This window comes from Theropithecus gelada, chromosome 7b (genome assembly GCF_003255815.1).
Source record: "Theropithecus gelada isolate Dixy chromosome 7b, Tgel_1.0, whole genome shotgun sequence".
Classification (NCBI taxonomy): domain Eukaryota; kingdom Metazoa; phylum Chordata; class Mammalia; order Primates; family Cercopithecidae; genus Theropithecus; species Theropithecus gelada.
This window is the reverse complement of record NC_037675.1, coordinates 106,428,750-106,445,262: the sequence shown is the minus strand read 5'-3', so window position 1 is coordinate 106,445,262 and position 16,513 is coordinate 106,428,750. Positions and strand designations below refer to the sequence as shown.

General features: G+C 63.5%; 1 protein-coding gene across 3 annotated transcripts in view; it reads right to left on the bottom strand.

Moving 5' to 3' along the window:
- CEP170B (centrosomal protein 170B) overlaps window positions 1–15,943 on the bottom strand; it is a 31,663-nt gene extending 15,720 nt beyond the window's left edge. Inside the window, exons 1-6 of one of the 3 annotated variants that reach the window (XM_025392712.1) lie at window positions 15,745–15,929; window positions 12,650–12,781; window positions 4,837–4,926; window positions 2,666–2,744; window positions 2,150–2,208; window positions 226–364 (exon numbers count right to left, since the gene is read on the bottom strand). In XM_025392712.1, the coding sequence (XP_025248497.1) occupies window positions 226–364; window positions 2,150–2,208; window positions 2,666–2,744; window positions 4,837–4,926; window positions 12,650–12,754 (472 nt within the window). In that variant the 5' untranslated portion in view covers window positions 12,755–12,781; window positions 15,745–15,929. Of the gene's footprint in view, window positions 1–225; window positions 365–2,149; window positions 2,209–2,665; window positions 2,745–4,836; window positions 4,927–12,649; window positions 12,782–15,744 lie in introns of all 3 variants that reach the window. The other 2 variants (XM_025392711.1, XM_025392714.1) reach the window with 2 other exon arrangements.
- Between the last annotated feature and the right edge of the window lie 570 nt (window positions 15,944–16,513).

Here is a 16,513-nt window from a genome sequence, read left to right as displayed (position 1 = left end):
ATAGGTGTGTGCAATGGGTAAGGAATGTGGGTGTGCAAGGGTAGGTGTGCACAATGGGTGAGGGGTGTGTGTGTACAGGGGTATGTGTGTGCAATGGATGAGGGTATGGGTGTGCACGGCATATGCATGCACAGGGGTGAGGAGGGCAGGGAGGCAGGTGCAGGGCAGAGGGCCTGGCAGTAGCCCTGTGTGCGCGTAAAACTGCTCCACACTGCCTGGGCCTACCTGTTCCTGGTCTCCGGTCCCCCTTCTCCGGCCTGGGGTTCGGGGCCTCGCAGTACGGTGTGTGTTCCGGCAGCGCCTCGCTCCTCTTGGGTACCAAGCCCTTCACGCTTACCTGCAGCTGGCTGGTGTACTTCTCGTGCTGTGGGCAGGCCAGGCGGGGTGAGGTACTGGGCCCAGCCTCAGGAGGACCCCACAGGGGTGGACCCAGCCTCTCCTCTCCATCCACAGGGCCCAGCTATGACTTTGCATGTCACAAGCTCTCCCTAACGCTCCCTAAAAGAGCAGACAGAGCCTCAGCCTGCCCAGGTCACACAGCTCGGGTCCAGCTCAAGCCTGGGGAGGGGCAGCTTCCAGGGGAAGCAGGGGCTTGCTTGGGTGGGGCAGGGCAGAGCAGGCCGCAATCATCAGAGTGGGGGCCATCGGGTGGGCAGCAGGGCCACTTGTGCCATCAGACAGAACCTGGCTCCCTTAGGCCCTGCCCCTTGCAGGCTGGGGGACTCCATGCTGCTCAGAGATCATCCGAGGAGTGGGCTAAGCGCCCTGGCCCCACAGGGCTCCTGGGGTGCTCTGAGCCCAGCCCTGAATCTGTGCTCCATAACTCCCACACAAACAAGTGAGGGCGAGGAGACGCCCCTCCCACCTAGGACCCTCGCGCCCCCACAGGGGCCCTGGCCGTGCGTCTCCCCAGCACATGGGGGAAAGGGCACTCAAGGATGCCCACCCTTGAAGGCTGCCACCATCAGCCTCCAGCACCCTTCCTTCCTGCCTCTGGCCACCCCCCGATGGTGGTCTCATCAATATGCCGTGGGCAGCTTTTACCTCCCAAGGGGCTCCGACAGGGCGCCTGGCCAGGGTGGGCTGCGCGGGAGGAGACTGGAGAGACTGACAGGAACTCGGGGGGCCTTGGTCATGCAGCGTAAAACCCTTACAAACCCTCAGCCTAAGACCTTCAGATTTCAGCCTGGGAGACCTCAGATCCCCTCACCCTGAGAAGCAATAAATCCTCTCAGCCTGAAGTGACCCCAAATCCTGCCACCTTGAAGGACTCAAATCCGCTAACCTGGAGGGCACTTAATCCCCTGGGCATGAGACCCCAAAGCACCTCCTCAGCTTCAGAGACCTCAAATCCCTTCACCCAGAGGAACGCCAAATCCTCTAACACGTAGATCCTCAAATCCCCCGAGCCTAAGGAGCCCTAAATATCTCACTCACAGACAGACCAAATTTCCCCAGCCTCAGAGACCCTAAACACTGTATAGAGACTCTTAATCCCTTCAGCTTCAAAGACTCCAAATAACTGTAACGTCAGAGAATCTAAAGCCCCTTATGAGATCCCAAAGCTCCTTAACCTGAGAGACACTCCCGAAAAGATGCTGGGGGGCTCAGGGGCTCTATACCCTCCTGGCCCTCTGAACGGGGCCCTCTGCTCCCAGGGAGGCTCCTGGCCCCCGCCTCAGCCCCCCTGTACTCTCCTGCAGGGTGATCCCAGCAGCTTCCTGGGCTCTGGCCACCCAGCTCACCCGATGAGCCGTTTGTTCTGTGAGCCAGAGCTAAACCCGCCGGCACCCAACGCTGCAGCTCACAAAGCCCAGGAACTGCAGCAGGCTGACCATGCAGCCCGAATCCTCCCAGGCCCCTCCCAGAGCCCTGATCCTGCTGCATCCACAACAGTGGCGCCTGCATCCCAGTGCCCCCGCCATCTGTCACTGCAGCAGGCTGGGGGTAATGACTACCTTCCCACCTGCCAGACTGGGCCATCTGGCAGGGCAGGACAGGCTGGCCTGACTCATGGCACCCACAGCCTGAACAGGGCGCCCCAAAGGCCTGGGGAGTGTTTGCTGGGGAGATGGCAGTGGGAGCATGGTAGGGAGGATGGGGGGCTGAGCCCTCGTGGCTGAGTCCCCCAGGCTCGGCCAGCACTAACCTTGAGCGCCTCCTCCGGGACTCGGTGCTGCACACGCTCCAGCACATACATGTTGGAATGTGGACACATGTTAAGGCGGACACGCAGCAGAAGAGCCAGGAGCCCAGCGCGGAAGTCCACGCCCAGCAACAGGTGTGCCAGCTCAAGGGCCCATCGAGGCAGGCAGAGGAGGGGCCTCTTTCTTCCCGGGGAGGCACAGCCATGCCCACCCATTTGCTCAGACAGTCCCAAGGTCGGGCCAGGACTCGGGGCCCCAGACCCCACATGACCTCAGGCTGGGTGGGTGAGCAAGCAGCAGGTGCTGGTGGCCAGGGTGGCCACGGGGGGCCGGGCTGCAGGGACTAGTATTCCCTGGGGTGCCCCGTCAGCAGAGGGAGCCCAGCCCTAGGGTCATCCTCCATGCTCTGTAACCCAGCGGCCCGAGCGGTGACAGCCCTGCTTCTGGAGTAACAGAGCGACCGCGGCCCTGGGGACTGAGGAGAAGCCCAGGAGGAGGGGCACTCAGGGGCAGGATATCGTAGCCGAAGCGGATGACGTCATTGAGCTTCAGCGTGACGTACTTCTGGTCCGGGATGCGCATGTCATTCACAAATGTCTGCAGGAAAACAGGTGGCAGGGTGGTGGGGCGGAGTGGGTGGGTGGCTGTGGGCAGGGCCGTGGGGGCACCAACGCTCTGGAGCCCACGGTGAGTGATGGCCTGTGCAGAAGCCCGTCCTGAAATCCCCTCCCCAACTCTAGGATGGCTGCTGGAGACACCTCAGGCCACTAACTGCCCTGTTGGCAGCCCTGAGGGCCAGGCCCCAGGATTCCTGCCTGAGAGTGCAGCCTGGAAGCTAGAAGCCTGGATCTCCCTCAAGGGGTTCGGGCTCACCTCCTCCTGAACCCTGTCCTGTGCACAGGGCAGCAGCCCCACCTCAGCCCGCCCAACACATGGGCTCCACGGTGCCAGAGGGAGCTGCTGCTGTCTTGAAGAAAGGAAGCACTGAGGCCTGGGGCCGGGCTCAGCCCCTCCCTGGCAACATGAGACCTCCCGAGGGGACGGGGTCCAGAAGGGGCATAAAGGAGGGAGCTACTGCCCCTGTCCCCTCTGAAAGGGGCTGAGGTGGCTGGGGGCGGGTGACTTGGATGTCATCTCTGCTGAGGAGTGACCCCCTGGAGGGGTTTCCAGCCTGGACACCTCCCCGCTGCTCCCCTAGCCTCAGACCCCCTGGGCCTCAATGCCTCCTGCTGGACACCTTCCAGGCCCTCTGAGCCCCACCTGCCCCGGGCCTTCCCTGGAGGGCTCACCACTAGGCCCCTCTCCACCATAAATTCCACAGCCACCAGCCAGGGCACCCAGGCACTGGGGCCCACCCACCACTGCAGGGACCGTGATGGAACCCTCCAGAACAGAAGTCTTTGAGCATCTTTGTGAAGTGGACTCCAAGAGATGCTTCCTCCCACACAGCCTCGCCCTGGCCCTAGCTCCCACCTTGGCCCTATAATGCCCTTGGGAACAGAAGAGGCAGGCCTGCCCTGTGGTGCCCCTTAGCCAAGGGTCTGACGCCCCCCTCCAGGCTGCCTACTGGCAGGGGTGTCGATGCGCCAGTCCCACAAGCAGGTGGGAGGCAGGTCTGTGGGCATCACAGGCCTCAGAGGTAGCCAGCCATGCAGGGTCCAGGAGCACGGACCGGGCTGGTGCCATGCAACCCGGGCCAACAGCCCCGGGGACCCTCTCAAAGCCCATGCAGGTGACGCAGCCCACACAGGCAGAAGAGTGGCCACTGCTGGGCAGTCATTCAGGGACAGCCACTTCATCAGACAGGCATGCTGCGGGAGGAGGGAGCTCAGGACAGACCGCAGCAGCCTGAGACCCCCTGGCCGGAGCTCCTTGAGGGGCTGCTGAGGGGCTGCTAGGGCCCCCCAGCTCAGGACTGCAGAGCGCAGTAAAAAAAAAACCTCCCAGGACACATTGGAGTCCGCCAAGCTCAGCAACAGACAGAGACATCCAGACAGTGACCTTGGGGACAGATACACGCCCCACAGAGAGGGGCCTCCATCCTTCCTGCCTACTTCTACCCCATATCCCATTCCTTTCACCTGACCCCCACCCTGCTCTTGCAGCCAGGGGTTCCCTCCTGGTTACCTTCCTGCCCCTGCCACCCCCAACTTACAGAAGAAAGGATCACATGGCCCCACCCATACCCAGACTGGGTACCCAAGCATAGCTCCTTCCATCTCAGGGGCCCCATTTCCCAGCCCAATGCTTCCCTCCCCATCTGCAGAGCCCACTCTCCCTGTGAGAGCAGCCTGACCCTTGTGGGGCCTGAGTCCCCGCCAGGGGGAAACTTCTGGGGAGGCCTGGGGGCCTCTGCAGGTGGGGGTGGGGCCCGATCTGGGAGAGGGGCCAGATTTTGGAGAGGGGCCAGGGCTGGAGGAGGGGCCAGGCCTGAGAGGGAGGAGCCAGGGCTGGGGGAGGGGCCAGGGCTGAGAGGGAGGGGCCAGGGCTAGGGGAGGGGCCAGAGCAGGGAGAGAGGGGACAGGGCTGAGAGGGAGGGGCCAGGGCTGGGGGAGGAGCCAGAGATGAGAGGGAGGGGTCAGGACTGAGAGGGAGGGGCCATGACTGGGGGAGGAGCCAGAGCTGAGAGGGAGGGGCCAGGGCTGAAGGGTAGGGCTGTTAAAAGGCCAGGCCAGGGCCTCTCACTCACCCCATTGAGGCTTCCCAGGTCCTTCACCCAGTGCTCGTCCCTGTCCTGGTCGTAGTTGATGACGGCATGCTGCTTGTCCACACTGCGGGACTGGGGAGACACACAGTCAGCCCTCAGGTGCTCCAGGCAAGGAGGTGACACCCAAGAGGCAGAGGCACCCCTGTCCCATCCCCTGCCCCAACCCCTGCCCCCAGCACAACACCAGCAGTGGCCCCCAGGCCTCCAACCACAGAGGTGTGCCCACCCTGTCTCCAGAGCATGATTCACCAAGATGCCAGGGCCATGTCCCCACCCTCTGCTGCCACCCCAGGCCTCCCCCAACGACCGCCCTCCCCAGTGCTGCTCCCCGTTGGGCCATGGGAGTGGTGGGAGCCCTCTGGTCATCTGGCACACACTGTTCCCTCCCAAGGTCAGGTGGCGGCAGCCAGGCTGGCAGTGAGGGGGGTTGTCTCAGGGAGCCCTCCCCCACTCCTGGCCCAGCCCCACAGGGACACACACAACTCTCAGCCAGTGTCCACACCCTTGGTGCTCCCACCGCTCAGGCTGGTCACTCTCAGTCTGCCATGTTCAGGCCCCCTGGCAGCTGGCCATCACTGCCCCACCACTGGGCACTGTCCTGAAACACTGGTGTGGGGCCTCCCCCAGCAAGGGCTAGAAGCCCTCAGGGCAGGGCCTCCTTCCTCACTCAGAGAGGAGATCGCACAGCAGGGGCTAGCTGGGGGCACGGGCTCTGATGGCCCAGCTTGACTGTGGCCTCCGCAGAGGCGCCAGGGCAGGGAAGCTGCAGCAGGGTGGGGCTGGTGGTGGCCAGCAGCCCTGAGAGCCAGCCTCACGCTAGTGCCACTGCCACCCAGGAGTGGGCACTCAGAAGCCCTGGGTGCCTGGCTCAAGCCACGGTGGTGGCGCTGCAGTGGAGGACCGGGTGCGGAGGGGTTGGGGGAGACTACAGTGGTGGACCGGGTGTGGATGGGTTGGGGGGGACTGCAGTGGAGGACTGGTGGAGGACTGCAGTGGAGGACCAGAGGAGGACTACAGTGGATGACCAGGGACGGTGACTGCAGTGGAGGACCGGGTGCGGAGGGGTTGGGGGGGACTGCAGTGGAGGACCGGGTGCGGAGGGGTTGGGGGATACTGCAGTGGAGGACCGGGTGCAGAGGGGTTGGGGGGGACTGCAGTGGAGGACTGGCGGAGGACTGCAGTGGAGGACTGCAGGAGGACTACAGTGGAGGACCAGGGGAAGACTGCAGTGGAGGACCAAGGACGGTGACTGCAGTGGAGGACCGGGGATGGGGTTGGGGGGGATGGCAGTGGAGGACCAGGGGGAGGACTGCAGTGGAGGACTAGGGACATACTGCAGTGGAGGAGGACTGAGCGGGGGACTGCAGTAGAGGGTGGCGAGTGGGGTAGACAGGGCCCACACCTCCTGTCAGGACCCTGGGTCCCCCCAGGAAGTGGGCAGGGATGCCAGGGGGGTTTAAAGGGGAGAGTAGGGTCCTGGGTGCAGCCATCCCTGAGCTGCCTGCCTGGACATGGCCCATGCTTTCCCGGGAACCAGGTGAGCAGCTCCACCTGCCCCACATGCCCTCCCTGGGAAGGCGGATCCTGGTGGGGCTCCTGGTGCCAGCTCACCTGCCAGCCAAAGCCACAGGTCTCTGGTAGAGTGGGTCTGACCTTGACAGCCACCACCCACCTCCAGGTCCACCCTGTTCAAATTCCTCCTCCGAAGGTGGCACCCACAGCGGCATGGCTCCTGGCCACCCCAGCAGCAGTCTCTGCCAGAGGGGATGGGGGAGGATCCTGGCCGGGGGGGTGATGCCAGACATCACCTCCTCCATTGGGCTTCCCACCTGTCACCGAAGGCCTCCAGACACAGGCGATCCCCGGCACTCACCTCCTCCAAGAAGCCCGTCCTGAGACCCCTCCCCAACTCGAGGATGGCTGCTGGGGACACCTCAGGCCACTAACTGCCCCGTCGGCAGCCCTGAGGGCCAGGCCCCAGGATTCCTGCCTGAGAGTGCAGCCTGGAAGCTAGAAGCCTGGATCTCCCTCAGGGGGTTCGGGCTCACCTCCTCCTGAACCCTGTCCTGTGCACAGGGCAGCAGCCCCACCTCAGCCCGCCCAACACATGGGCTCCACGGTGCCAGAGGGAGCTGCTGCTGTCTTGGAGAAAGGAAGCACTGAGGCCTGGGGCCGGGCTCAGCCCCTCCCTGCCAGCTTGAGACCTCCCCAAGGGGACGGGGTCCAGAAGGGGCATAAAGGAGGGAGCTACTGCCCCTGTCCCCTCTGGAAGGGGCTGAGGTGGCTGGGGGCGGGTGACTTGGATGTCATCTCTGCTGAGGAGTGACCCCCTGGAGGGGTTTCCAGCCTGGACACCTCCCCGCTGCTCCCCTAGCCTCAGACCCCCTGGGCCTCGATGCCTTCTGCTGGACACCTTCCAGGCCCTCTGAGCCCCACCTGCCCCGGGCCTTCCCTGGGGGGCTCACCACTAAGCCCCTCTCCACCACAGGCTCCAGCAACGCAGGTCTTCCTCTTGGCAGCCCTCAGTCAGCCTCCTTCTCCACAGTCCCCTTTTCCTGCAGGCCCCAAGGCCTCTCCAAACCTTCCTTACCCCACCCAGGCCACAGTCAGGCTTCAGGCAGATGACTCTGCCAGCTCTGGGCATATCACATCCTTGCCCGGGCCTCACCTTCAGTCCAGGTCCCCTCCCCTCCCTGCATCAACCTTCCCCACCCCACCCAGCCTCACACCAGCTTCTGGCTCCTTTGACGCAGCACAGGGTCCTGTTAACACCCACAGCCCAGCTGCCCCGCCCGCTCCCAGGGCTGAGCCTCCCCCCACAGCCAGGGCTTTCTCACCAGACCCGCTCCTGCCAAGCCCCTCCCCAGACCGCAGGAAGCGCGGGAGACACATGGGGAACCCCCTTCCAGAAACTCCCCTCTTCAGCCAGAAGCAGCCCCTCACTTGGCCAAGCCTGCAGCCAGCCATGAGAAGCGACCCCCGGCCCAGGGCTCAAGACTTAAAACAACAGAAACTGGGGCCTGTGGAAGGAACTCGGTGCAGAAACAGCCAGGCAAACACAGATGTGTGACGTGGCCGGAAGACGCCCCAAACACATGGATTTGGGGGAAAGTGTCTAATAATGTGTACTCACTTTAAAATAAAGATGTTTCCAAAGCTCACGTCTGACGCCCTCTGTGGCAACAGCCTGGCCAAGCTGTGCTGAGTGGCAGTGGCAGCAGCCAGGGCTCTGGGCACACCCTCTTGCCAGCTCACCCGTGTTTCCCATTGGCAGCCACAGGCACCCACAGCAAACTGGCTGGATGTGCTGGGCACAGAGGGCCAGGGCCTGCTTAGGCTGTGGTCTCTGGGTCAGCATGCAAGAGTGCAAATCCCGGCTGTCACACACGCTCACAGAGGACACCTCCCCACAGACATGCAGCACACACACACACACACACACACAGATGTGTGTACCTACAGACACGCACACGTACACTTACACATGCACACACACACTGCACACCCTGTACCACAGCCTGGGCCACCACAGGAGCGATAGCCACAGCAGGAAGTCCTGCCTGGGTCCACGTTCTTGCATCATTTAACGCCTGTTCGCTGGGAACCAGCTCTGTGCCAGGCTTGCACTGGGCACAAGGACGCTGTGAGGAGCAAAGGCAGGGCCCTGGAAAGCGTAGTCCATGGGACAGCACGTGGATGGCAGCTCTGCCCGGAACACGACTCCCCCACCAGTCTGCCCACTGCAGTTCAAGCTACCGTCCCTCTTGCCTAGTGAAAGCCCAGGCCTCGGGGCCGCCACTCTGTTTGTCTCCCCTCCACGTCCCATCCCCCTAGCCCCAGCACAACATAGGCAGGTGTCTGCTGACCGCTCAGTTCCCAGCACCACCTTCTTTACACAGGACTGGACCCTGGACACCTTGCTGGCCCCCCTGCAGTGGACACCAAGGAGGGGCAGGGTCTCTGCTTGGCACCCTGCCCAGTGGAAAGATGTGGTGCTGAAAGCAAGGACTGCGGAGGGGGAGCTGGGACAGGATGTGGAGGTTCCAGGGCAGGAAGGTGGGTGTGAGCCAGGTCCGGAGAACCAGGGCAGGTGTGGGGAGAGGTTGGGTCTGGTGGAGGCCTGCATTCCTGTCTGTGCTTGAGGTGGTGGTGGCACTGGATAGAGGGAAGGGGACCCTGGCAGAGACCCAGGTGGAAGGGACAGAGGGTGACAGGTTTGGTTCAGCCACCGAGCTTGGGATGCCTCTGAGAGGCCCCAGTGCAGCAGGAGCCATATCCAGTAGGAGGCTGGAAGCTGAGGACAGGGCAGGCTCCAGGCAGTGGGTGGTCGTCTGAGCAGAAGTGGACAGAGCCTCGCAGAAGAAGCAGCATTCAGAAAGGGCCGCTGAGGCCCCTGAGCATGAGCTGAGAGGGCGGGGGTCCTGACGCAGGTGCCAAGGAAGTTGCTGCAGGGAGGGGCGGCAGGTGCAAACATCCTGAGGTGGGGGGCAACAGAGGGGCCAAGGGGCCGGACATGGGGCTATAGGGTGGGGGTGAGAAGCCTCTAGCGCAGCTGCACAGGGAGTGAGGGGTAACAGGGCCGGCAGGGGGCAGAGGTGGGCAGGTTGGAGGCCGCTGCAGGGACACCGGGAGGCAGACAGCCTTCCCACACTCGCCACACCTGCAAGGCCTCCCTAAGCCTCAGTTTCCCCATGGAGATATCTTACAATGGCCACACCACCCATAACAGCAAGGGCCACCCACCTCATGCCCCACCCAGGCCAGGGGCGGCCACGGAGGAGAGCTGGGAAGCCCCCAACGCTCCCGACCTGCTCAGGGCTCCACTGAGAGGTGCAGAAACTTGGAATCGGACCCCAAACTCACCCTGAGCACCCTGCCCCAGCACCTTTCCTCCACCCCAGGGAGAAGCAGGCAGAGCAGGCGTGGTGCAGGGGGTGGGCAGGAAGAGCACCCACACCAGTCCCCCTGCCTGCAGGCTGGCTCTGGCTTCTTCCAGAGGCTCCAAAGTGCCGCCGCCTCTGAAAAGCCCTCCTGGCCACCCTAGGTAGAGCAGCGCAGCTATCACTGATGCCACCCCTGCAGGTGGACCATGGCAGCAACCCGCCAAATACAGCAGTGGCCCCTATGAGGCAGTGGGGTATGTGGGGCATGGCCTACAGCCTGCCGCCTGTCTTTGGATGGCCTGAGAACTAAGAATTACCTTTACACTTTTAAATGATTGAAAATCGGCCGGGCGCGGTGGCACTCTCGCCTGTAATCCCAGCACTTTGAGAGGCCGAGACAGGCAGATCACAAGGTCAGGAGATCAAGACCATCCTGGCTAACCCGGTGAAACCCCGTCTCTACTAAAAAATACAAAAAACTAGCCAGGCGAGGTGGCGGGCGCCTGTAGTCCCAGCTACTCGGGAGGCTGAGGCAGGAGAATGGCGTGAACCTGGGAGGCAGAGTTTGCCGTGAGCTGAGATCCGGCCACTCCAACCTGGGCAACAGAGCAAGACTCCGTCTCAAAAAAATAAAAAAAGAAAGAAAATCATCAAAAGGCTATTTCATGACACATGAAAATTATGGGAAATTGACACTTCAACATCCGTAAATGAAGTGTAGGTGCTGCCACACCCACCTTGGCCACCCACGCTCACTCCCTGGCTGCCCCTCACCACGGCCACAGGGCTGGGCTGCAGTGGATACTTCGTGGCCCGCAAAACCTAAAATCTTTTTTTTTTTTTTTTTTTTTTTGAGACGGAGTCTCGCTCTGTCGCCCAGGCTGGAGTGCAGTGGCCAGATCTCAGCTCACTGCAAGCTCCACCTCCTGGGTTCACGCCATTCTCCTGTCTCAGCCTCCTGAGTAGCTGGGACTACAGGCGCCCGCCGCCTCGCCCGGCTAGCTTTTTGTATTTTTAGTAGAGACGGGGTTTCACCATGTTAGCCAGGATGGTCTCAATCTCCTGACCTCGTGATCCGCCCGTCTCGGCCTCCCAAAGTGCTAGGATTACAGGCTTGAGCCACCGCGCCCGGCCAAAACCTAAAATCTTTACCAGGCCCTTTGTAGAAAACATTTGCCAACTCCTGCCCCCAGCCACGGACTCTCTCCAGCTATCAGAGGCATGAAGAAAAGAGAAAAAGGGGAGAGAATGTTCCAGATTAAGAAACTTCAGAGCCGGAACAACCAACCATAAGGTGAGAGACCTGCTGGGTCCAGATTCAAGAGGATCAGAGGATGCCTGGGGAGAAGCTGGGATGTCTGGACTGAGTCCATTCCAGCTGCTGTAACAAAATTCCTGAGTAATGTGGAAATGACAGAAATGTATCGCTCACAGTTCTGGAGGCTGGAAGCCTGAGATGTAGGTGCCGGCCAATTTGGTGTCTGCAGAGGGCCCTGTCTCTGCTTCAAGGATGGTATCTTGAATGCTGCATCCTCACTGAGCAGAAGGGGTGAGCCAGCTTCCTCCGGCCTCTTTTTAAGGTCCCTGATCCCATTCCCAAGGGCAAAGCCTCATGCCCTGGACACCTCCCCAAGGCCCCATCTCTTGAAGCTACCACGCTGGAAATGAAGCTTCAACCTCTGAACTGCAGGGGACACAAACATTCCCACCACAGCAGGACACATGGAGCAATATCGGGTGGGACTGCCTTGGGTAGAGGCAAACACTGTCTGCCCCAGCGAATGTGCACATGGCCAGGACCCCTCACCACAGCCTGGGGACTGCCCACCTCGTCAGAGCCTGGCACAGCCAATGTGCACATGGCCAGGACCCCTCACCACAGCCTGGGGACTGCCCACCTCGTCAGAGCCTGGCACAGCCTGAGCCTGTGTGGCAGCAGCACATTGCATCCAGGAGGCAATGTCCGAGTGGGCAGGGCAGCTCCCTGCACCTGCAGGCCCCTCGGCTAGACTGGACAGTGCCATCCACCTGGCTCACGGGCCCACGTGCCACGCTGGGGGGTGAGCCAGGATAGGGAGTCCAACTTGTTCACAGAGGAAGGACATCAGGCCAGGATGGGCCTATGGGTTAGCTCACCACCCCTGCTCTTTGTTCTCAAACAGCCAGATCGTAAGCCCCATGAAGCCAAACTCAGACCTCAAACCAGGGTCAGAGAAACTTCTGATAGTCAGTGCTGGTGCTCGGCAGGCTCTCATGCCCTGAGAAGAGCTCCCTCATGCCTGGGGACCACCAAAAGGCACGAGCCTTCACCAGGGTGCAGCTGGGACCAAGATGTTGGGACCCCCACTCAGGCAGCGCTCACAGCGTAGGTGGGGTCCCCAGACAACAAGAGTATGGACAGACCGGCTTTCCAGGACGTTCCAAAGCCAGGCCTCAGCTCCCTCTCTGCACAAGGACGCCAACTCACGCTTCCAGGGACCCCAACAACTTTGAGAAGCTGACAAAAGCCTAAGCCCCCTCCTGCCAGAGATAGGGATACGTACGGGGCAGGGACCCGAGCCTGTGAGCACACACACACCCCTGCACGCGCCCACGGGAGCCCCAGAGCCCTCGGTGCATCTGGGACCCAAGTTAAGAGGCCAGGCCTGGGAGGCTGAGGCCGGAGAATGGCGTGAACCCGGGAGGCGGAGCTTGCAGTGAGCTGAGATCCGGCCACTGTAGTCCAGCCTGGGTGACAGAGCGAGACTCCGTCTCAAAAAAAAAAAAAAAAAAAAAAAGAGGCCAGGCCTGGGCTGCATGGCAGCCTCCTCACCAGGGTGGCCTGCAGCAAGTGGGGTGGGCACCTTCCTGGCCCCCAGAGGGACTGGACTGCCCACCCCCTACCCTCCTGGCCCCAAGCGCCCCCTGCGAACCTGTAGCATGAGCTCACATTCCTCACGCCCCACGAAGATGAGCTCGCGAGGGAGCCGGTGGCGGGCGCCGCTGCTGCTCACCAGGAACCAGGACGTGGCACTCATCTTGGTGCTGGCTGGGCCCGTCTGGCCCTGGGGAAAAAGGGATTGTTAGAGTGGGGCTCCCTGGCCTGGGCCTTAGCCCCCTGGACACATCCAAGGCCCAGCCCAGATCCTGTCCCTCTAAGGGAAGCTGGCAGCTTCCGGAGAAGCTGGACTCCAGCCTCACCAGGCCACCCGCCCTCCCTGGGAATGGTCCCGAGTCCCACTGCCAGGCCTTTGCCCTCCTGACCGGCCTTCCCCATCACGTCCATCCCGGCAAAGGCTGCCTGGTCCTCCCTTATCCTCCAGGCCCCTGCACACCTAATCTCTTCTATCTTCCACGTGTCAGGGGTTGAAGTTCATGGGGACACTGGCGGCACTGCCTGTAAGTGACCCCACATCCATGTGACCCACCAGGAGCAGCTCGTGGGTAGGACCCAGCATGGACACCAGGGTCCCCACGATGCCAGGTCCACAGCACCAGACCCACCCCAGGACACACACTGAACAGAGGACCCACTCCCCTCAGCAGGACGTTCTGAGACTGAGCCCCAAGCAGGGCCTGGGGTGAGGGGCAGCAGGGACAGAGCTGGAGACAGGGGCCCTGAGTCATCAATATGTCTACCACCGAGAGGAGGCCAAATGTCCCTTGGTGGCCATGGTGCAAGGACAGCATCAAGCAGCCCCTTCAGTGCCCAAGAGGGAAGAGAGGCTTTGGTGCCCATAGTCCCAGCAACATCAACAAAAAGGAGGTGGTCTGAGGGGCCGGTGTGGTCAGGGGCTGGTGTAGGCAGGCAGGGAGCTCTGCGGCAGCCTAGTGGGTAACAGGGGACAGCCTGAGTAATGGCCAGGGCTGATGACCCTGGGCAGCCCTATACCCAGCCAACGTGCACCCTGCACACCCGGAGCATGCGAGCACACATGCCCTGGGCACTCCACCCCACTGCCCAGCACATCCTGAGTGCTGCTATGGGCTAGGCGGCCTGGGCTGAGCCAGCTGTGACCAAGACCCAGAGTCTCAGAGTCCTGGGGCTCCCTTCAGCAGGGGCCAGGCACAAAGAACAGAAATGGCTTATGAGAAAGTGCAAAGAGGGATACAGGGAACACAAAGGCACGACACAGAGGGGGGCTCACTGGGAGGCAGCCTCCGGGGCTCCGCAGGACAGGGATGGAAGTAAGTGCATGAACACTTGCGGGACTGCATTCCAGGTAGAGGGAACAGCCGGTGCCACCAGGGCAGAGGGACAGGGCAGAGGGATGGAGGGCCTCACACGCCCCTGGGAGTCCTGTGGCTAGTCCTGCAAGCGGATGAAGTCCCTAAAGGGCCCAGCACTGACTCCATCACTGCAGGGTCCAGCACAAAAAGAAAATGTGGTGCCCTTGTTCAAAACCTGAGAAGGAGAGCTGAGCAAGATGCCAAGTGTGGGGTCCAAGCAAGGGCTCCATGGGGGTCTCCAGGTCACACACCTGAGAGGCCGGCCCCAGAGCTCCTGAGTGGGCATGGGACTCTGACTCAGGAGGCCAGTCAAGAAGTGAGGACAATAACCCAGGACAGGGATGACAGCAGCTGGGGCCCAGTGGAGCAGAGGAGAAGCAAAGGCTGCCGGGCTGAGTGCGTCCTGAGGGCAGGGCCACACCACGTGAGGGTGCCAGGCAGAGGAGTGAGTGGCTCCCTGTCCCTACTTTGCTTAGTGCCCACACCCAAGGTCTTCAGCTTTGAGGCTCTTCACCAGATCTCAGCTCCCTTCAGTGAGCAGCAGGGAACACCAACACCCGGCTCCAGCTAGTGTGAATGCCCAAGTGACCACGTGCCCCATAGTAAACCCTCACCTTGGGCAGGGAGGTGGGAAGATGTAGAAAAATCCTCACCAGGAGAAGGCAGCTCCAGGCAGCCAGGACCCTCTCACCCTGGGGGCCCTGCCCTTCCTAAGCCAGGCACCCAGGCTCGGGCCAGACAGGCAGGCACTGGAGGCCAAGGGGGTGGGACTTCCATGCCCCTGCAGCCCCAGACAGCGAAGCCCCCAGGAGGCCTCTACAGCCCCACCCTCCCCAGGGCTGCTGGGGGACCACAGGGTGCTCTATTCAGCAGGGCCCACCCCACCACTGCAGCTCCGGCCCCCAGCCAGCCCTCCTAGGCCTCACACTCTGCCATCACCTGCCGCGGCCCGCCCTGAGGAGTCCACAGTCCCTGTTTAAGGCAAAGTGAAGCCGAGCCCCAGAGCCTGGTGATGCCGCTGTACCAGAGCCTGGTGATGCCGCTGTACCAGAGCCAGGCCACCCACTGCCCCGGCCGCCCACCCTGAAAAGGCCTGGGAGCCCGCGACGCTCCAAAACGGCCTTCGGCTGCCTCGGGGCTGGGCTGGCCATCGTTGCTAGGAGGAAGAATAATAAACGCCCCAAACTTGCCCCCTCAGCCGCCCCGGCCAGAAGGGCCACAGTCAGAGGTGAGGCGGGGAAAGGTGGCTGGGCCCAGGGGCAGGGAAGGGCAGCGAGCCGGGCGGGGCAGTCCGGCGGTGGAAGGAGCGCACAGGCCGGGAGAGGCAGGGACAGCGGAGAGACGGCGGCGAAGGGAAATGAGGAGAGAGGGGAGGAGGAGGAAGACGGAGGGAGGGACCGCGGGAGGAGAGACCAGGCCAGGAGGGAGGCGGCCGGGCCCGGCGGGGGAGGGAGCGGCGCCTTCTGAATCAGCGCTCTCCGGGGGCGGCCATGGCCGAGCCGGTGCCGGGGCGGGGACCCGGGCGCCCAGGCTTGCCGGCTCCTCCGCAGGCCGCGTAGACACGTACCCGGCCGGGTCGCGTAGACGCGCGTGGGGCGGCTCCTCCCGGCCTGGCGCAGACCAGGGCCGCCTCCGCGGCGGCGGGGACCCGCCTGACCAGGTGCGCCGGGCGGCCCCCCACCCCCGCGCCTTTGTCCGGCCTCGGCCGGGATCCCGCGCCCCGTGAGGCCCCACAGGCGTGCAGGTGCGGGTGATGGGAGGCCCGGGTCGCGGCCAGCGCTGGGCCGGCGCGTCCTACCTGCGGTTCGGGCTGGGTCTCCGGCTCGCCTCAGTCCCCGGCTTAGTCCCCGGCTTGGTCCCCGGCTCGGTCCCCGGCTCGGCCCGGCTCGGTCCCGGCCCGCCCGGCCGAGCGCTGGGCGGGGCCGCCGCCTAGGACATGCCCGGCGAGGCCCGCACGCTCGCGGCAGCCCTGGCCGAGCCCACGGCAGAGCGGCCGCCAGCGGCCTCGCGCGCGGGTCCCTGACGTCTGCGGGAGGCCCAGCCCCGCCCCCGGAACGCCCCGCCCCGGGCACGCCCCCCCCCCCCCCCCCCCCCCCCCGCCGCGCCGCGCCCCGCCCCGCCCCGACTGAAACCAGGTTAGGGCGGGTCCGCAGTCGCCAGGTGAGCGCGTCCCGGCAGCCCCGCGCGTGGCCCGGTCGGCAGAGGCTCGGCGGGCCCCCACCCCGCCCCTGGCCCAGGCCCACCTTCCCCCACCGCCCAGGCCCGGCTGGCCTCCCCGGCTCGTCTCGCACCCGGCGCAGACCCCATTCCCTCCGGTCTCGGCCCCGCCCCCCGCTTCGCCTGCGGGTCAGGCCCCAGCTCGACTGGCGGAACCGGGTGCCCACAGCAGCCCGTGCGCCCTGGCCCAGGGCCAGTGGGTTAACGCTTAACTACGCTCCGGGAGCTGTAGGCTCCAGCCGCGCCCCGAGTCCCCAACCTTTGGCCCCGGTAGCCCCAAAGAGGAGCGGACGGTGAAGGAGTCAGGGTGAGTCCCAGAGGCCGCACCGGGATTTTCCCTCCCGAGCCTG